The sequence below is a fragment of the Scatophagus argus genome, chromosome 7 (genome assembly GCF_020382885.2).
Source record: "Scatophagus argus isolate fScaArg1 chromosome 7, fScaArg1.pri, whole genome shotgun sequence".
In the NCBI taxonomy this organism is placed as follows: domain Eukaryota; kingdom Metazoa; phylum Chordata; class Actinopteri; family Scatophagidae; genus Scatophagus; species Scatophagus argus.
Genome location: NC_058499.1, coordinates 19597227 through 19616803, shown reverse-complemented (window position 1 = coordinate 19616803; position 19577 = coordinate 19597227). Strand labels below are relative to the sequence as shown.

The window sequence follows — 19577 nt, the reverse complement described above, 5'->3', positions numbered from 1 at the left end:
TCGCTCTTGTAGAAATACTGTCACTAGTGGGTTTTCATATAACTCCAGGTTACATTTTCCTTTCTAAGCCCTTTTATGTCTGTCATCATTTCTCTAAGCATTTGAAAAGAGGCCTGAAGAATAGCCAGTGGTTTGGTGCTGAGAGTGAGCACTAGTGACGGGCCAGAGGAGAACAAAGAACCCACTGCCAATTTGATTATAATATCACACCTATTGAGAGAGTTAATGTGGTGTCTCAGATGTCAGCCTGCTCACTTTCTCTCTCATTGTGTTCTCTTCCTTTCCTCACTTATCCCTCTTTATTTCTCCCTATTCTTCTCTCTCTCTGTCTCTCTCTCTCTCCCTGACTCTCATGCTCTCCTTTCTCATTGCTATATGCCTGGGATGAGCCCTCACTCAAGGGGCTTTGATGAAATCCTTTCGAGGCAGAATGTGACCGTCTGAAATGTCATTCTCTGATCAGATGTCTCTGAAACAAGGCCTGTCATATCATTAGGTATGCTCAACTTCATTAGCTTTTTGTTCAGTTTCACATCAGCTTTCACAAACAATCGCTCAGTGAAATCATTTGTGGCTTTCTAGTTTTTCTCCCGTGCGTGTTTTACAAAGAAAATTATTCTATGCATTGGAAAGACAGCGGTGCTATTCTTCGGGTTGACATGGTTATTTCTTTGACTCGGATATTTCTGATAGTTCACCACAGATCACATTCGTCCTTAATGAAGCAAACTTGTTTTGATGGGAAACACGGCATGGCAGTGTTGTTTGGTCCAGGCTGAAATATCTCAACAACTATTGGATGGATTCCCATGAAAAACTTTGCATGAGGATTTTACATGACGTATTATCAAGTGCCCGCGACCCTGACGGATAAGCGGTATAGAAAATGGATGGATGGATATTATCAAGTGTTATTATTGATCCCTGATGAACCACTCTGCTGAAAAATATGTAACAAAGTATGGAATGAAACAGAATAGATACATAAAGACAGTGTAAAGGCTGACAGCTAATGATTTAAATAAACATGCTGCCTTTCATTCCAAGTCCACAGGAGAAATAGCCAAAAACTTTTCTCAAAGACTATAACACTATTAGTGCTTCTGAAAGTTTAATCGAGTGTTTCTAGACAAATTAACAAGGAACTGAAAAATGGAGGGGCTGACTGAGAGGAGTATCTCAATCAACACTCTGCTAGTAAAAGTTTTCAGACAACTGGAGGGAAAAATATCCCACTGCTCTAACTCTCGCCCAGAGTGATTTGAACATCTTTTCTTGGCCAGGTACTGCCAGGGAGTTTATAATTGAGTTGAGACTCAGGAAATACTCATTAAGACGTTGTCAGTCACCAGAGGAGGCCACGCTCAGTGAGCCACAGAGACTACAGCCATCCCAGAGCCCTTTTCTTCTCCAGCTGGAGGGCAAAAGTGTACATCTGTGTGCAGATGTGTGTGTGTGTGTGTTTTAGAGTCAGCATGAGTGTGTATTCATGTGTGATCGTGTGCATTGGTTTAATAAACTCACAGGTCCGCGGAGCACCATCTGCCTGTTGTTGTTTGATGTTTGATGGAGCAGGAGCTGGTTGTGAGGGACACCCCTGCCACCCACTATGAGAGACAAACTATTGTTAGAAACACCTGTTTATTGTCTTGCTCTCTCCACAATCTCCCGTGGAGCAGCTTCTTAAATGGGAGGAGTGTACAAAGGAGGCAGAACTAGCCTCTGTGCTGGTATCTAAGCTCACCTGTAAATAAAAACAGCATTGGAAGTGTTTCCTGGTTCTAGTTCATTTGTTATTTAAGCGAATGAATGTGTCAATACGTGGAGTTTGGCACGCTGAGTTTGATGTAAACGATGGCAGGCCCTCATCCATTTTCTATTCAAAGGTCCACTAATGCTTTTAAAATGCAAATTTGGACAGTGTACGCAAGATTTTTGCCCTATGTATGCCATATAATGCAGTTCCTGATCTCAGTATGTCATTTCAGTAAATAGTCTGTCTAAGTTCTCGATGATGTGATAATTAAAATGAGCCTGAAGGTGTCTAGTGATTGATCATTTGATCTACCTCTGCCTGCCTCAGATTAGATTGATGAGAGCACTATCTGAGATGAGAACTGGTAACCTGCCACCTCTGCTCAGTTTGACACTGAGCAGAGTACAGGATTTGTGTACAGCAGGAGGGGAACAATACCGTTAACAACTATCAGGTTGACTGACCAACTGCGATTATGAAGATCAGGGGCATGATGAGGCTGACAAAATAATTCTAACCCTGCTGGATTTATAGCTTTTATCATTGCCAACTATGAGCTGGCATGAATGAAGACATAAAAATTAAAAATAAACATAAAATCACAAATGACACATAAGTAATACTGTTTTACTACAGGTTTTACTGCTTAAATCCAATGCTGTTAAAGTGACCTGAAATTGAAATTAATCTTTCACTAGCTAGCAAAACAGTTTTACAAGGATCTTGAAAAGTAGTCTGATGTCGCTGCACAGTAAAACAGCCCAAGCTGGAATCGTACCTTAGAGGCTATCAGCTGCTCCCTTTAGTTTGTGCGTTTGACAGGGTCCTAATGAAAAGCCCGTCTGTCTGACAAACTAAAGTGGGCAAAGCAAAAGTGTGTTAATTCCCGTGATTTTCCTTTTTGTGTGTATGTGACTGTGGATTCCACCATGTTCACGTGCGACTCTCTCCTCTGTGTTTTGTACCAGGGTTCGATAAGAGAAGCACACATGCACTCAGAGGTGAATCTACAGTGTAGCGGAGAGCTCCTGCAGCATTTTCAGTGAGACAGATGGATGAAGTTTATTAAGCGTGTGACGTTTAACACCCCCAGCAGGGAGAAAACACTGCAGAGGATAAATAAATGTTGGCTTTACCAGCCCCCACATCCTGTTATTTATACTCCAGAGTCAACATTTCTATTACACATGAATTATAGCAACAAATGATTTTTGCCTCTACGATCATTATGAATGTCATCCTCTTGCTCTATATGGAGCTATGTTTCTCCCAGTTGTTAGATTACAAATGCTTGCAAGTCAGTAAATGAATTACGTATCTAATTTGGAGATTTGCGCTTCAGGAAAGCTACTTTGTAATCAGGGACAGGCCGCTCTCCCTGGCCTTTGTAGGAATCATAAGGCTTTATTTGTGTTGAATGATGTTGTGTGCAGACTGGGCTTTATTAATCCTCAACAAATTCTTTTATCTCCAACATCAAATCAACAGCAAAAAATTGGCTGGAAGATTCGAAAAACAGTCTCAGAATGATCAGTCCGATTTTAGGGATTATTTCTAGGAAAATGGTTTGTCTTTTCAGGCAGGGCCTGAAAATCGTGATCTTCGACGCCTCAAAGCATTGTAGAAATGTGTGTAAAAACCAGCTCTGAGCCCTTTGGGAATTTTAGAATGGATGAGCATAAACCTTACGCAGTATGCTTATACTTTGATCTCATATTGCATAGCTTTAGGGACCCTGTTTTTCTGTCTCCTTTACCAGCCCATCTGTTCTTACATGTATGAACTTGAAAATGTGGATTTCTAATCTTTCCTTATAGATATGGCGAGTGTTTACTGGAGCTTTTAAAACTGGTATGCGAGTGTGAGGGTCCATATTTACATTACGATCATTTTTTCTGCCTTTATCTAGTCAATTTGATGGGAGATTCAGTCATCTAGTGGACTGTTATAAGAGCTTTCAAGCTTTGTTAAAGGGTCTTACAGAAGTGTTAAATGTGGAAATAAGTGTTAGCTTTTGCTTTAGGTGGATTAATTTAATCACTCACATGGCTTATCATTCATCTGCTAATGATTTTTCTATCATTCGCCTCTCAAATAGATTCTCTAATATTCACAGATTTAAAATCCAGCACTTTCACTTCCTACCTGAGTATGTGTGCATGTATGTATGAGTCCTCCCTGGAGCAGATGCTACAGCTGTAGGCCATTTCATTCTGGTAGAGTGATTGCATTTGCACTGCCTTTGCGCCTAGAACTTTTTTCTGTCTCCCTTTTTTCCCCTTAGTAACCTTCTGTCTCAGACTCTTCCTCCATTGTTCTCCTTATTTCTTTTCTCCAGATTGTACTTTGCTCTCCCATTCTTTATTTACTTTTTATTTCTTCTTCTTTGTATGTATATATAGTTGTTTTACATACTTGTGTTTTTTTTTCAATACTGTTTTGCATTTTAGATCATACATTTACTGTTGTTTATGTATTTTCCAGACGCTGCCAACCACAACTTATGAGTTAGAGATTGTCGCCAAGGACATGGCAGGAAGTGAGGTGGGCCTCACAGGAACAGCCACGGCCACCATTACCATCACAGACAAGAACGACCATGCCCCTGAGTTCACACATCCGCTGGTGAGAAACATCCCTGTTTCCTCTCATCCTCCGTTTTCAATGTCATTTCAATGGTGTTATGATTTTAAGCCATTGATACTTGTCAGTTAAAGCTAAAAGATATGCTGCATTTTTTGAAAAATCATATATTAAGTTCCATTTTCAGATTTCATCCTTTTACTTTGGGCGTTTCCTAAAGAATGTTCATATGTTCTGTTTTTCAAAACACATTAAGTTTACCATTCCCTCCATTGCTGCAGCACTTCCTTTTTTCTTTCTGTCTGAATGCTGCTCTGCTTGCTCTGATTGGTGAACTCTCACAGGCCTGAGCAGACACTGTCTGCCATGGTTCCACATCAGCTGCTCTGGTGTTTTTGCAACCGCAGCCATGTTGGGGACACGGCTAAGGGCAGTGACTGAAACCCAGCAGTTCCACCGCAAATATTTGACATTAAATCCTCTTTGAGTTGCTGGAATTCTTTTAATGTGAAAATCTTGTGCGGGAAGCGTTAAATTTCTCTGTAACATCACTGGTCAAAAGAACAGCAGACTAGATGCAAGTGGTGTTAATAAGTGAGTAAGGAAAGTATTTCTGTTGAAAAGACAGAGTCAGAGTGACACATTGATAGGCATGAGATGATTTTTGCTGTTACAGGGGGAGTTAGTTAGTTAGAAATATTATTTAATAAATGTTCTTTATTCTGAATTTATTGAAACTCAGAGTCAGACACATTAATTTGCTGCTCAGAGGATCTCTTTTTGAAATAGTAATAGCAGTATTATTCTTATTCACATACTAATTTTACTTTCTTCTTCTTTTTTTTTTATTTTTTTCAGTCAGTATTAAGCAAAAGTCAAGGAAACTCACTTCCTGCCTAATGGAATGGAAATGAATTAGGTTCTTTGAATCACCATACGTTGTATGTAATAAACAAAACATCAACATCGTAGAAGTTATATATTTCAGGCAAACAATAAGAAGAGAAAATCAAAGATCAAAAAGCAGGGAAATCTTTATCAAGTTGAAATATTATTAATGTAATAATCAGACTTTATACTGTAGTAATGACTTATGTGACTGCTTGGCAGATGAATTTACTTTTCATATATACAACAAACGTAACGGCTCAGTCCTGTAACTAACCTCACTTTATGGAAATGAGTCACTTGCACCACACATTCACCACCAACACATTTCATGTGCATGCATGTTTTCACCCATCCAAGTGTGACCCCTAGCTTTCTCCCATAAAAATGTTTCTGTCCATGTCTGTTAAAGGTAAAGCTCAGAAAATAACTAGGACAGATCACAGGGTGCATGTGTGCAAAGGACGTATGTGACATGTAATAACACATCAGTGTAAATGGGTGATACAAGTGCAGAGGGTAGATAAGAGAGTCTGTGAGCAGGAGTGGGAGTAGATGTGATGTGGTTTGGTGGTGGTTTGTTTAGTCAGCAATGCCTCAAGGCATTAGTGAAAAGCTAACAGTCTAAACTGGTGCCTGCCAGTCACGGTATAAAATAAAATGTACAAAAAAAAAAAAAAAAAATGCTCACAATAAATCACACCTTGTGATACCTCATGCTGAATTTGCCAAAAGCTGCTTTCATGGCTATTTTCTTTTCCCTCTTCATCCTTCCTTCTCCAAAAGAAAATGAATAAAATCCTGGAGAAAAAGCCCCTCCCTGCACCTTAAGGTGCGGTTGTAGCATTGACTTGTGTTGTTAATGGAAATGCCCGTAGACGTTGTCAGGTTTTGAGATACATCACGCTTTGCCCCAGCCAAACCTCCCCTACAGCACTCCCATGATGCATTGGAGTGTCAGGGGAGCTTGTAAGGAGCACAGCTCAGATGTGAAATGTTACAGCTCAGAGGGCTCGGCAGGGCCGTGCAGAGTGCACCATGTCCGTGTCCCAGTTAATGTTCTCATTTCTCACTGGGAAGAGATCCGTTTAACGGCGTGGAGAAATTGAGCTTTTAAAAAACAAGTGTTTGTAGGCGCTAAGCTCCCGGTGTAAATCCTCTGCCCTCCACTCTCCTGACCGCTTCCAGCCTGCCCATGAATCATCAGTGACCTCTCAGATGACCGCCATCATATTGTTAGCGTGTGTGCGAGTGTGTGTCTATGTTGGGTTTGTATCAGTGGTAGCTCTCAGACTTTTGCTTTTATCATATAAATTATTCAACTAAATATTCAAGTGTTTTCATAGAAAAAAAATCACTTTCTTCAGAAGACTCCGAGTTGTCTTTTTCTGAAGACACAACCTCCTGCAGACCAGATGTAAGCTAAGTCTCAAGCAGAGAAAGATGAAAACATGAGAATCCAACATAGAAAGATACAGAGAGAGAGAGAGAGAAAGAAAAAAGCAAGCAAATGAATGTTCAGGAGATGTGTTCCCTCCTGTTATTATTCATTAAATCCAGTGTAGCTGGGCTTTATGAGTTGACATTTTGTTTGAATTCAGCAAACATAATCCCCATGTAGAGTGCCTCTGTTTCTCCTCAGCCATACCTACCACAGCTCTATGCATAGAGACAGCTATTCATAGCTTGTGTTTGTCTCATACTACCACTCCACTCCTGTGTAGATCCTCAGATCAGTCGGCAGGGAATCTGTTCTCATTTCCTCCCTAACTCATCTTTCTGCATTGAAGTTGCTGAAGTTATACGTCGTATAAAAGAATTACAAAACAAGTGAGTTTTGATTTGAAAAGGAATAATCATCAGCTCCAGTTTTACAGTAGATATGCTGTCATTAGCTGCTGTTACTATTGCACTGCTTTCTTATTTTCCTTGTCTTAATTGTAAAATTACTGACAAGGATTTGGAGGTGCCCTGCGATTGACTGGCGACCAGTCCAGGTTGTACTCCGCCTCTCGCCCGTAGTCAGCTGGGATAGGCTCCAGCTCCCCCGCGACCCTGACGGATAAGCGGTATAGAAAATGGATGGATGGATTTGGAGGTTCTTGCATACTGGAGTCACAGCAGCACAATGACATCAGTGCAGAACTTCAGATATCTGAAGATGGCCTTCATGAACAGCTCTACAATTTAAATTCAAACTGAAATTTGAAATCGTCTTTCTTTCTTTCCGTGAAAGCATTTTCTGATGTATTAGTGGAAACAGCATGGATGCTCGTAAACACAGTTTGCTAAGACATCACTGATTCCAGCAGATGTTTTCTTTTTATTTCAACACTCGTCTTGTCACGAGCTGCTCCAGTTATTGGGCAAGGTTTTTTGGATCACCGTGGATTACGTCACGCAAAGTAAAGCTAAGCTTAGCTGTCTGTGTAGGCTAAGGAACTGTCTAAATAGGGAAGATCCACTGGAATAAACTCACTTGTGTAAATTGCTTACTTTGAGAAAAATAAAGACAAGTGAGATCAATTAGAACAAACAAAAGGAGGAGTGATTGGTAGGGATTAGTGATTGGTGTTTAGAAACACAGTCAGTACTAGGAGCCACATCCACATGAGAGCACAGTTACTGAGAAATATTGGCAACCCTCTTCAGTGGACAGGAGTTATGGTCTGACCAAGGTGCTTCTTCAGGGGAAAAGAAGTTGCTCAGAGTCTTAAAGATCACTTTTCAGAAAATTGCTAAGTTTGCGATACTGGTGTCTACTTTAACTCAAGTGACTATTTTTAGTGCCCATATTGGACCAGTAAATACTGGATACAGTAAACACTGGATTTTTTGATAGGTGACACAAACACATAGGATATTCAAACACATAGGCTATATAACGATTTCTGAAAAAAAAATGAATTAATTTTAATTTCAGTTGGACTTCATGACTGAAAAGTTGCTTTAAGTAAAGAGTTATGTGATGTTAAACATTGTAATTGGTGCAACATGGATAATCACTGATGCAGTACTAACATATGAACATACAGACAGTGCTTCAAACCGTTCATAAAAGATGAAAAGATGTAAGAATTCGCTGAACAGCATGTCAAACTGCCATTTTCTTTGAGAAGATGGATTATTCAGTGTAACCCATCTTCCATTTTTAAGATAAGGTACCCTTTTTTTACAGCACAAGGAAATTTATTGCATTTTGCTTCTGTAGGGGATTGGGCTGTGACCTGATTAATTTTTATGGTGAGGGGTCTAATCTAGTTTTTATGAGGAGAGCAAACAAGGAAAAAGTGATATGGAATCCCTTAGTTTCTTCGTCTGAAAGGCCATGCTTCTCTAATGAATGTGAGTATTTCTCCTGATAATTTTTTTTTCTGCGATTCACAGCCAGGGTTATATTATCTCTAAGTGTTCTCTTGGTCTTAGGAATACTTTCTCAGAGATTCTGTGCTAAATATTGTTTTTTAATTGTATTATTATTATTATTCATATTGCACTTTCTTGCCCACACTATAGGCTACCAGGGAACTTTTGTGGATGTTGTTAAGCTTTTGTACCTGTAGCTGGTATCAGAGCAGACGGTGCCATACCCTTATCTTCTTCCACACCAAGCACTTTTTGCCCTTCTTGGCACTTTCCTTCTCTGTTATTTCAGTATTCCTTGTCCATCAATATACTGATCCTCCCTTCATTTTCTTCAACTGCGCTTGCGCTCCCTGTCTCACTTCCTCACCTCTCTGGCACTGCTAATTCCACATCATGTCTTACTGGGCCTATTTCCCCCTGCTCCTCATAACAAGACCATGATGGACCTTATCACTCCTGTCGCTCAAACTCCCTGACAGCCAGTCTCTGTATTTTTTTTTCCTCACTCAATTTTGTGCTTTCTCTGTGCCTGTCTGTCTGTTTTCCTGCATCCCATCTTCCCCCCTTTTTTTCTCCCTCTCTCTTCCATGATGACCAGGAGAATATGCTCACCTGCAATCCATCTGTCCTGCTGATAAAGACGTTAGCAGTGATGGGTGTAGCACCAGGCGCAGGGCAGCATGGCCCTGTCAGTGCTGCTCTGTCTTGGGGGGATGGCTAACGGGTGTTACGGATTAGCACAGGCTTTGCATGATTGCTTCAGCAGCTCTGAGATACCCTCTTGGTGCTAACCCTGGGTAATTCATGGTGTAGTCAGACAGAAATCTTTGTCACTAAGAAGAAGGGATGGGGAAGGATTTGTGCACTGTATGTTAGGTTATAGATGCATTAAGGTCCATTTGTGTTAGTGTGCATGTGTGGACATCTTGTGTAACACAGACACGTAAATGCATGGTTAGTGTAAGATGTGGAGAGATAGAGTATGTCCTTGAAACTTGTCCAGGTTAAGATTTTTCTTCTACTGGCCATTCTATTTTATTCTTTTAGAAGAAAGAATTGTACCCTGCTAAATGTCTGATGACTAATGTCGGATCCACATATTAGATTATATTAGCACAAATCTGCAGTCATATTTCATTCTACATTTTCTCTGTTATTTCATCATCTGATATTCAATAAATATGCATGTATGAAGTCATTTTTATTTATTCATGTGAAGCCAGCAAGCTGCATAAAACAGGTGACCCATGAAGGATTTTACCAAGTGATTTTATTCAGATGCTGATACTGAATAGTGTGATGCCTCTTGACACCCTCAGCCTCTGCGATAAAATAAGAAGCACTAGGAAAAAGTGTAAAAAGACCACTTGAAACATTGAACAACAACAGACATGTCGTCCTTCGACTGTGAAGAATGTTTTGTTAGAAATGAAATCACAAAGTCAGCTGCCTGTCTCCACACAAGCTCACAGCGAGCTTTCTGTCATTTCAAAAGGCTGCTGCAAGCTTTTTGTTTTCTATTTTGTGAAAGCAAATGGCTACTTGTTTTAGATGCAATATATTAGATTATAATATGATTTGTGATATGATTCATATGATTACATATTCCTCTCATTAATCATTTTATAAACTGTTTTATGTCACCTGGAGATAGGGTGCAGGTTGAAGCTTTATCTATCTTTAACGGGACAGTTTGCCCTACGATCAAAGAGACATATTTTTTCTCTTACATGTAGTGCTTTTTATCTATCTGGGATGTTTCGATGTAAGTTTCCTTGTTTTGACCATAGATGTCTGCCTTCTTTCCAGTAAAATGGAAATAGATTGCACTTGTTGTGCTCAAAGTGCCAAAAAAAAGTTCTTACATGAAACTGCTCACAACAGTTTAGTTATTCATTTATTAATTTCTTTGCTGCTGAAGTATTTAATATCTCCATTGTGCCATTTAATCTTTATTTGGTAAGTCAAAACCAAGACTGTATTGAAATGCTTCAATGGGCACCTTAATGAATACTTGCTGTAACAATTATGCATGCTTCAAGTTAACAAGTTTATATAATACATCATCCAACCATGTCAGACACAGATGATGGGGTTCAGGTTCCTGTAGTATCACCTGCTTGGTTGTCTGTTGGAACAAACAGGGTTAGCCATGTTTTGCCTGGGGATGGGTCATTTTCATGTCTAAGTCTGCAGCACTAGTTGCACGTCTGCCCCCTTGCCATTGGCATCAGTGGCAAAATTGGACTTTCAAAACTGAAGGTAAGGGGAGCTAATTAAGTTAAGTTGATAAGTTATCATAGGTAGGGATGGCAATAACTAGTCAAATATATGTGAGGTCAAGCAGTTGTGTTAGTATACCACTTTGTCATTTGCAAGCCATATCCACCATTTTCACCTCAGAGCTCCGTGGTGAGCTGGCAGCTCAGTGGTTGATGTACAGTGTTGAAATGAGCAATCTCATTTTCACTGGGGAACACACAGGTGAAATGCAGCAGAAAGGACTGCCAGATTGTTGGTTTTTGGAAAGTTACAAAACTCCTGGAGGCAGAATTCCTCAATCTTGGAAAGGGGCTGTCCAATGCTATACAGTGTAATACATCAACTGTAACACTTGAATGGCTGTGTTGAAGCACATGGTTATTTAATGCACTGAGTGCTTGTATTCCTTGAGGATTTTTTCCCCTCTTTTTTCCTTAACTCAGCTGCACTGACAAATATGAGGGCTGTCACAGTCTTCAGATAGAAAAGCTGCTTTGCTGAATGTCAGATTCATCGAAAATCTATCTTTGGAAACAGCTTGAGCAGAAGCTGTTCAAATTTAATAAAGACACAGGTAAGCTCATTAACTCTCCAGGCACACTTACTGTATGCAAGATTAAAGCTAGGGGGAAGGGCAAAAAAGCAAATGGGGGGGTTAGACAGAGTGGTAACTTGCCAATCCTATACACACACACACTGCGCGTATGATTGTGTGGGAAGATGACTGATCATGTGTACTTGGTTTCATTTCAGCATCATGCTGGTACAATGAAAATGATGCCTTTTTACAGATTTTCAGTCTGTCTACACCTCGTACTGCTGAGAGTTAAGCTGCTTTTGAAAGCATATAAAGAACCAAAAAGTAGGTGCTTGAAACTGCGCATGAATTCTCTTTAAGTCAGGGATTTCTTTTTTCTAAAAGACTTTCACTTGTGCAACGTTTGCCTCAGTATTTTACTATTATAAAAGACCCTAGAAATACTAAATTGGTGCATGACTAAATTAAAGTTGTAAAACTTTTAAACATTTTTTGATCAAGGTGCTACGTCATTTTTTTGATTTGTGTATGTCTGTTCAGATAGTATTTTAGTGAATTGCTAGTGTGCACTCTGCTTTACAGAAAGCATTTTGGAATTATCAGTAACATAGTGAGTAAGAAGATGAAGACTTTAAAACTGCTTGTAAAAGTGTAAAAGATGCTCTGAAAAAGTAGCCCAACATTCCCAAAAGACAAACTGCTGTTGCAGTGCCTTCCCATTGTGACGTGGCAGTAGAGCACATGATACTTGAAGGCCAAATAGTCTTGTCTCAGGGGGTTTAATGTGATGGGCCACTGGTATGGTGTTGTCTTTCAGAGAAAATCTTTGGGGCAACAGGGACATGTCACAAAGCACTTTCTATTAGGACAAATGAACATCTGCTCAACTGTCTGTGTGGCTGCCTGTCAGTGCAGCCGCAGCTGCCATCTGTATTCATAACGCATTCTGACAGACATCCAGGAATAAAATAAGTTGATTTCAACTCGATCCTTCTCTGTTTGTGTGTGTATGGTGCTGTGTAGGGATATGGTAAGCATATGTGTGTTTGACTGCAATTACATGCCTACGTCTCTGTTTTTTTGTGTATGTCTGCGAGATGGAGAACAAGTTCTGATTGTATTGATAAAATAGTCTATAGCAGCAAGTCTGACACTCAACCACTTTTTTACTTACTCTTAAACCTGACTCATTTTTGTCTGTCTTACTTTCTTTGTTCATTCCTTTTACTGAGTCTTTTTCCTTCTATATTAAGGCCATAATATTCCACACAGCACTCAGACTAGAAGAAAAATGTCTTTGGTACTGGTTTGCAACAAGCAAACAATGCCAGCTGGCAACGAAAGACAAATTAAAAGCCTGTATAAGGAATAGGAGGCAATTTCCATAGTAGTGTTAATGAGGCAGAGAGCATTTAGAGTTACGCTGTAAAGCTGACAGATGCGTATACTCTTCCAAGGCTTCACATCTCTTTCGTGGGCCCTTTGCCAGAATTTCAGGCTTTCTTTGCACCCCCATCTGTTGGAGAAGAGGTACACTAAATGTTGTTGACAGTGTCGAGATGAAGGTTTTGTGGAATTATGTTGTGTTTTCAGAAATCAACCAGCTGTTTGCTTTCATTTGCAGATGTCTAACACTTTAGGTTCTTAGGCCCCTTAAAGGAAGCTAAATTTGAAAGAAACAACTTTTAGGTTGAGCATTGTCACACAGCGTTCACCTAGCATCCACGTGAGTGGGGGCGGAGTGATCTGCGAAAGTCTGGATGTGGTGGTGGATTTTGCTGTCAGTGTGTCCTGGAAATTCAATAAGGTAGTTGTGCGTCAGGCTGATCGACTTTCTTTCAAGGGACACCACGCAATCCTTATTTCTTTATTGTCTCTATATACTTATAGCCAGATAAATCTAGGGCTGAATTTCCTTCCCTGCACAGCTAAGTCCTCACCAAGTTGTAATGATATCTGCACCTTTGAAAATTTTCTGTCTTGCTGCCAGCTGAAATGTAATTTAGTTATTATTACTGGTGACTTTATTTTGTTATTACTTGATTTTTGAAGCACTGACTGGTTCCTCTGTAAATGACAATACTGATACTGTAGAGTTTCAATAGATTGATCTGCAATGGTGCTAAATAGAGCAGACAAAATAAGGACTTTGTTGTACTATAGACAATTCACTTGAGCGCTACCAGCTATTATCATGACCTTATCTTTATAGTATGATACTGCATTCTGTGCTTTGAGCTATGGGATAATATCAGTAGGATAAAATGGGCACAGTGATAAGGCAAATGAGCTGAGCAGGTATGTTTACCATGTAAATCATCTTGATTTAGCCTACATTTGCTAACATGTTTAAATGTCTCAGTCTTGTAGATATTTGGTAATTAATCAAATTATTGGACAGACAAGTGTTTTTCACCATGGCAATAAATGCAAATTTATGGATCACCAAAGTTATTACAAGTCAAATTGGGGTTACCAATGAAAAATTGAGTCATTCATTCATCCATTTATTCATGAATATTTGTGCTGATTTTTATGTCTATAAAACAGTCTAGACCAAAGTAGTAGACTGACTGATGCCATCCACACAGAACTATGCAATTAGCATAGCTAAAAAGATCATCTCAGACCTTGTATATGCTAAATCTGCAGCCACTGGGTGTGCTGTGCAATCTCAATTGGCATGTACAGTGACACTAACTACAGGTGATTACTTGTAAGGTAATTACTGTGACTATATTGAGCTGTTTCATGGTACTCTTACGAGTACAATAATTTGTACAATAATCGCAGCTCAACTTCCTACTAAGTACTAGACAGTTATAAACAATTAAACTTAAAATTTAAATCCTTTTTTCAATGCAAGATACATGTTTTTGGATTTTGGTATTTTTCCTAATTTTAATGCCAGTCTCTGGTTTCCATTCACTTTAAAATTACTTCTGACACATGCTACATCAGTGATTAAATCAGTGGTCTATGCTAATGTGTGTGTCTGATTTTGCACTGTATTACTTCATAACAATAATGTAACTTTTGTAATGCACACTTTATACTCACTGTTATGAATAAATTGTGCTAATAGTTGTTTATATTGCACAGGAATCAATGCAGTGTGATGTGCAGAATTTTGAGTAAATACACAGAACTTAAATGACAAAAAAAGCCTTTGCAATGCAATAGCATGTTCTTACAGCAGGTTCACGTGTATAATGGGGTGAGGTCACACTAGTACACATACCTCATAGATATAAGTAGATTTAAAAGTTGTTTTGTAAAAGACTATAAATTCATTTAGCTTTTTTCTTACATGGCTCAAATGACTATAATCCAATCAATCTGTTCTCAAAGAGTACATGTCAGTGCATATTAATTTGTGTTTTGTTGCTTGTTCATCGTATACAGTGCGTGTGTATGTGTGTTATATGTGTGATTACACTGCCCTGGTCATATGGTCATCTTTTTCTGGGAGTGGAGTGAGTAAGAGCCACTACTGTAATTGGCTTTCGGTCTGGAGTTGGGAGTCTTACATAGAGAACAGCCAACACACACACAGAAAAAGCGAACTTGAAGGCAGACCTTTTTTTCCTTTTTCACTATCTCTCCTTTCTCTCTCTCTTAATGTGTTTAAGTCATTTCAGGCCAGAAGCTCTGCCTCATAGTTAGTCATTTTCTCCTAGTCTTTCAGGTGACTGGTCGCTTTGTGCTTCAGGTGGAAGTGGGGCCTTATCAGCGGCAGGGCAGGAGCCCAGTGGCCACATCACATAGAATACAGCATTTCCTCCAACCGCATGACTGCCCCACATGATTAAACCAATCTGACTGGCTGTTGTCTGTGTGTCTGTACTGTATTTGAGTGTGTGTGGGTGTGTGTGTGTGTGTGGAAGATAGAAAGCGAGAGAAAGAGAGAGAGAGAGAGCTTGTAAATGTTGCATTTGAGCCTTATCTGCAGGTTGAGGACCAGAGAAGTGTGAGGAGCATGGGAATTTTAGTGATGTGCATTTGTTTCTGATCACACTGCTTGTGTCTTTGAGTATGGGCAGTGTGCTCATGTAGGTAGAGTTTGTGAAATGATTTTCACTCTAAACTGGTAAAGAATAGACAATTGTTTTTTTTCCACATTTAAATTCCAGTGTCTAACTTGTCTAATCTAACTGTTTTTTTTTTTCCTTTTCACACTAAGTCCATTTTTACTGTTTGTGCATTGGATTGAAATCCTAAGTATTTGTGATGTCTCAAATACTGCTCATAGGCCTGCCTCATAAAATCATATTTTTATTGAGCACACAGAAAATTTACAGCCTTATAGTGTCAGATTCTGCACATACATCATTGTAAGGAGTGACACTCCAACATTTCACTTTAGGAACAGGACGAAAAACATGTTTTTGAGTGGAGGGGGACTTTAGAGAACATTGTGTTTCTGTCCTATGTGCCCTAAATGACTGTGACTATGGTTCAAAGTGGTTTTAACAAGCTTTGGATGAATAAAAAACTGAGAAAAGAAAGGGAAGAGAAGAAATCAATGTTTGTCTCTCTTCAGATAAATGCGTGGAACCAAGCAGTGTAAAGCAGTAAGAGGGTAATCTGTGAAACAACAATACCGTGGGCTGACAGGAGACGCAGTAATCTAGGCTGGACCAGTGCTATCCTTAAACAGAGTGTTCTGTCTCTGAAAGATTACACTATAAGCTCTGACACCATAGTGGTCCTGACACACACACACACACACATACACGCTCACAGAATTGCTACTGCCTGCCTGGAACTTCTGTAAGGGTAGCCCCGTTCTCAATGTAGTGTCTAGAAATCTGATTGAGGCCTGCTGCCAACAATGAGCAGAGAGGTGGGGAGTGATTGACAGTAAAAAAAATCTGAGATGCACTGTGAAGAATAGTCAGTGTAGTATTTCTCTTTTTCTTTCTTGTCAGTAACTTCTTTCCCTCTTTTCAGGTGCAGCTTCTGCGTACAGGATAGGACTAGTTGTGTGGCAGGGCAGAGCCTGAGTAGCCTACATTATACCATAGACATCTACTTTGATTGAACACACTGAAAAACACTTTGAGGAGAAGGACTGGAGATTCAGTCTGTGTAGCACACACCAGACAGCTTTACTGAGTGCCAAACTAAAAGGTGCCATTTTTATTTCACATCATTTTGTATTTCTTCTTAACAATTAACTTGTTAGTGATTGGTTGCTGGGTACCAGATCATCAAAAACAAAATAAATCAAAACCGACATCCAAGAAAAGACAAGCATGAATACAGAAACAGAGCAAAAATAAAAAATCAAAAAAAAATCAAAAATAGGAAGCGTTACAAGTGAATTATTTTAACATTGACAGCATTATTGTGTACAACATTAAAAACACTGGGACTATACAGAAAGGTGTAAATATGAGGAGGCCTTAAAGGTGTCCTCTAAGAAATAAACAGAAGTTATATTTGCATTATATTATTATATATATACATTATATGCATTGTATGAATTGTTGAGGTCTAGCAAATTAATGCATGTCTCCCCTCATAATGCACTGCAAAGCCATGTTTTTAGATTATCTTTACCTGTATTGTTTACATCCATATTTCCTTGCTTGCAGTCTTCTTCCTTCTTTTCTTTGTTGGTGCATTGCTATGCTTCTCTATGATTTAGTGCCGCCAGCGGAATAGCAGGAGGTCTTTAGCAGTGACGTGTCACATCGCCCACATGCCTGTGAACAAAACAAAACAGGGATCTATTCAAAAACTTGCTCCATTGTAACTCTAGTTATCAAACACTCCATAGTGTACCTTATATGTCTAATCGATCTGACAGTGAAGCAAGTTTTTCCTTTACTTTGTTTTCATACGCTTTAACATTGGACTTTTTGTGCGATCTGTATTTATTCAGTCTAAGCATTTTGTGTACTAAAAATATGAAGTTTCTTAGCAATGTACGCTCCAACAATGTGTGGACCTGTGCATTTATGAGTGTGAAATATGCTTGTATCCAAAAACTAAAAGGCACTGTCTGATGCTCTTGTGCCTGTACATTCGTGAACCTGAGTCATGGAGGAATACGCCTGAATTTTTCATACAAGTTTGAAACATTATCCCTGACAGATGTCTGTGCCATCTCTCATCATCTTCCCTTAGAGTGCAGTTTTTCTGCCTCTAAAATTCACTTCTCATTCAGTGTGAACAAACCATTAGGGTTACCTAAATAAGCTCCTAATAGAAAGTCCTCATCTAAGCTATCAGCCTTGTCTGGTCTCCGGTCTGAGTCCATCTAATTTGTTGTGTTATAGTCTCCAGATTCAGATATCCACAGTTCATCTTGCTCACTAATGGTGTTTTGTCTGTCTGTCTGCTCAGTTTGAGGCATATGTGAATGAGGGCTCGACAGGTGTGGTGGTCAACCTGACCGTAGACGACAGAGATGACCCAGCCACGGGAGCGGGGAGAGCTATTTACTCTATAATTAACGGAGATCCTACACAGAGCTTCGAGATTCACACCAATCCAGATAACAACGAGGGAATGCTTTCTGTTGTCAAGGTAAAGTAGATGCCCTGCTTCATGCATTCATACGCTGCAGTATAAATCACCCTTTCCTAACCTTCATCATTTTCCCCATTCAGCCTCTGGACTACGAGGCCACGGCTTTCCACACCCTACTCATCAAAGTAGAAAACGAAGATCCTCTGGTTTCTCATGTTGGCTATGGACCAAGCTCCACGGCCACTGTCCACGTCACAGTCTTGGACATCAATGAGGGCCCCGTCTTCTTTCCCGACCCTCTGACTGTCATCAGGATGGAAAACATTCCAGTGGGCAGTTTTGTGGCCTCACTCAACGCGACAGATCCAGACATATTACAGATGCAGAGTGTCAGGTAAGGAGCTCTGGGTATAATCACAGGGTAAAGGGACAAAGTCAAAGTGAGAGTGATTGAAGTTGAGGTGCAAAACTTGGCATGTCTTGTGTATAAGAAAATGAGAAGATGCAAAGAATGGGATAGAGCTTGTTTGTGTGATTCACTATAACACGCTGTAGCTTGCAGCCCAGTATTGTCAGTAATGAGCTTTCTTGTATTCTGTTCACTTACCTTCACTCTGTTCAGTTTAGCAACATGATCAAATATTGTTTGCTAATGGAACTGTTTGAGCGGCACTTGAAATTTTCTTTCATATAAGGACACCTTCTCACCTCTCCCAAGAGTTTTTGTGCCTTCATCACTTCATCTTTTTATCCTTCTCATCTGATTCATATCTCCTCCATCCCCCTGTCTCCTCTGTCTCTTTCCCTGTTAGGCCACTTTAGCTGTCTGTGTTGTATAAACAGACAAAGGATGCTGCCCAGACAATCTACAATATACTGGCACAGGTCAAGCCATTTACCCCAGTCAACTGAAAAGTCACGGGGCAGCTCATTAATTTTAACTCTGTTACAGAAAAAGCCCTTCGTCAAATATTACCATCATCATAACAGGAAGGCTATTAGTTCACTATGTGCTACAATAAAAATTATTGCTCTTGCTGCCAGAGGGAGCTCCATAATGTACTGCTCTTCCTTTTACAAGATCTCAGAACTCATCACTGCATTTATTGGGTTTCAGGCCTCATTTATACTCCATTTAGATTGCGCTTTTTCTACTTCCTTGGAGTTATATATCATGTAAAATAGTGTTAAGTAAACACATGGGGATAATAATGGCTCTAAGAAATAAAACTCACCAGATCGTGGGTGAACTGCTTAATATTATTGAGGCTTTATGTGCTGTAAAACGAAGTCACTGTGTCAGTATCAAATGCAACATAACGTGGAGTTGTTCCACTGAATGACCTATCTCCATAAAGCTTTCATCGGTGCTGGTCTGAGATCACCAGTCTGAGATGACCATATCATTCCAAAATGACAGCAAAAACTGGTCCCTGAACACATATTTCACTCAGTAATAGCAGCATGCTACTGGGTTACTTAAATAACAGTTTTTCACTCTTTAGAGCATTCCATGTAAAATTATGTTTCATATCTAATGTATTAACATCTTCAATGATCAAAATCTGATTTAAAATCAAACAAAAGCGAACAGATATGGAAGAAAAATGAAAGAAGAGGTGTTCTGCACTAAATGCTAACACTAACATGTACAGAGTGACCATGCTAAGCTGTTCATGTTAAACAGGTATGAGGTTCAGGATG

At 39.5% G+C, this 19577-nt stretch overlaps 1 protein-coding gene across 1 annotated transcript in view; it reads left to right on the top strand.

The window, feature by feature from the left end:
- Positions 1–19577, top strand: part of cdh13 (cadherin 13, H-cadherin (heart)) — a 279497-nt gene that overhangs the window by 210350 nt on the left and 49570 nt on the right. The window contains exons 9-11 of the mRNA XM_046394809.1: positions 4241–4381; positions 17748–17930; positions 18014–18267. Coding sequence (XP_046250765.1) covers positions 4241–4381; positions 17748–17930; positions 18014–18267 — 578 coding nt within the window. The remainder of the gene's footprint in view (positions 1–4240; positions 4382–17747; positions 17931–18013; positions 18268–19577) is intronic.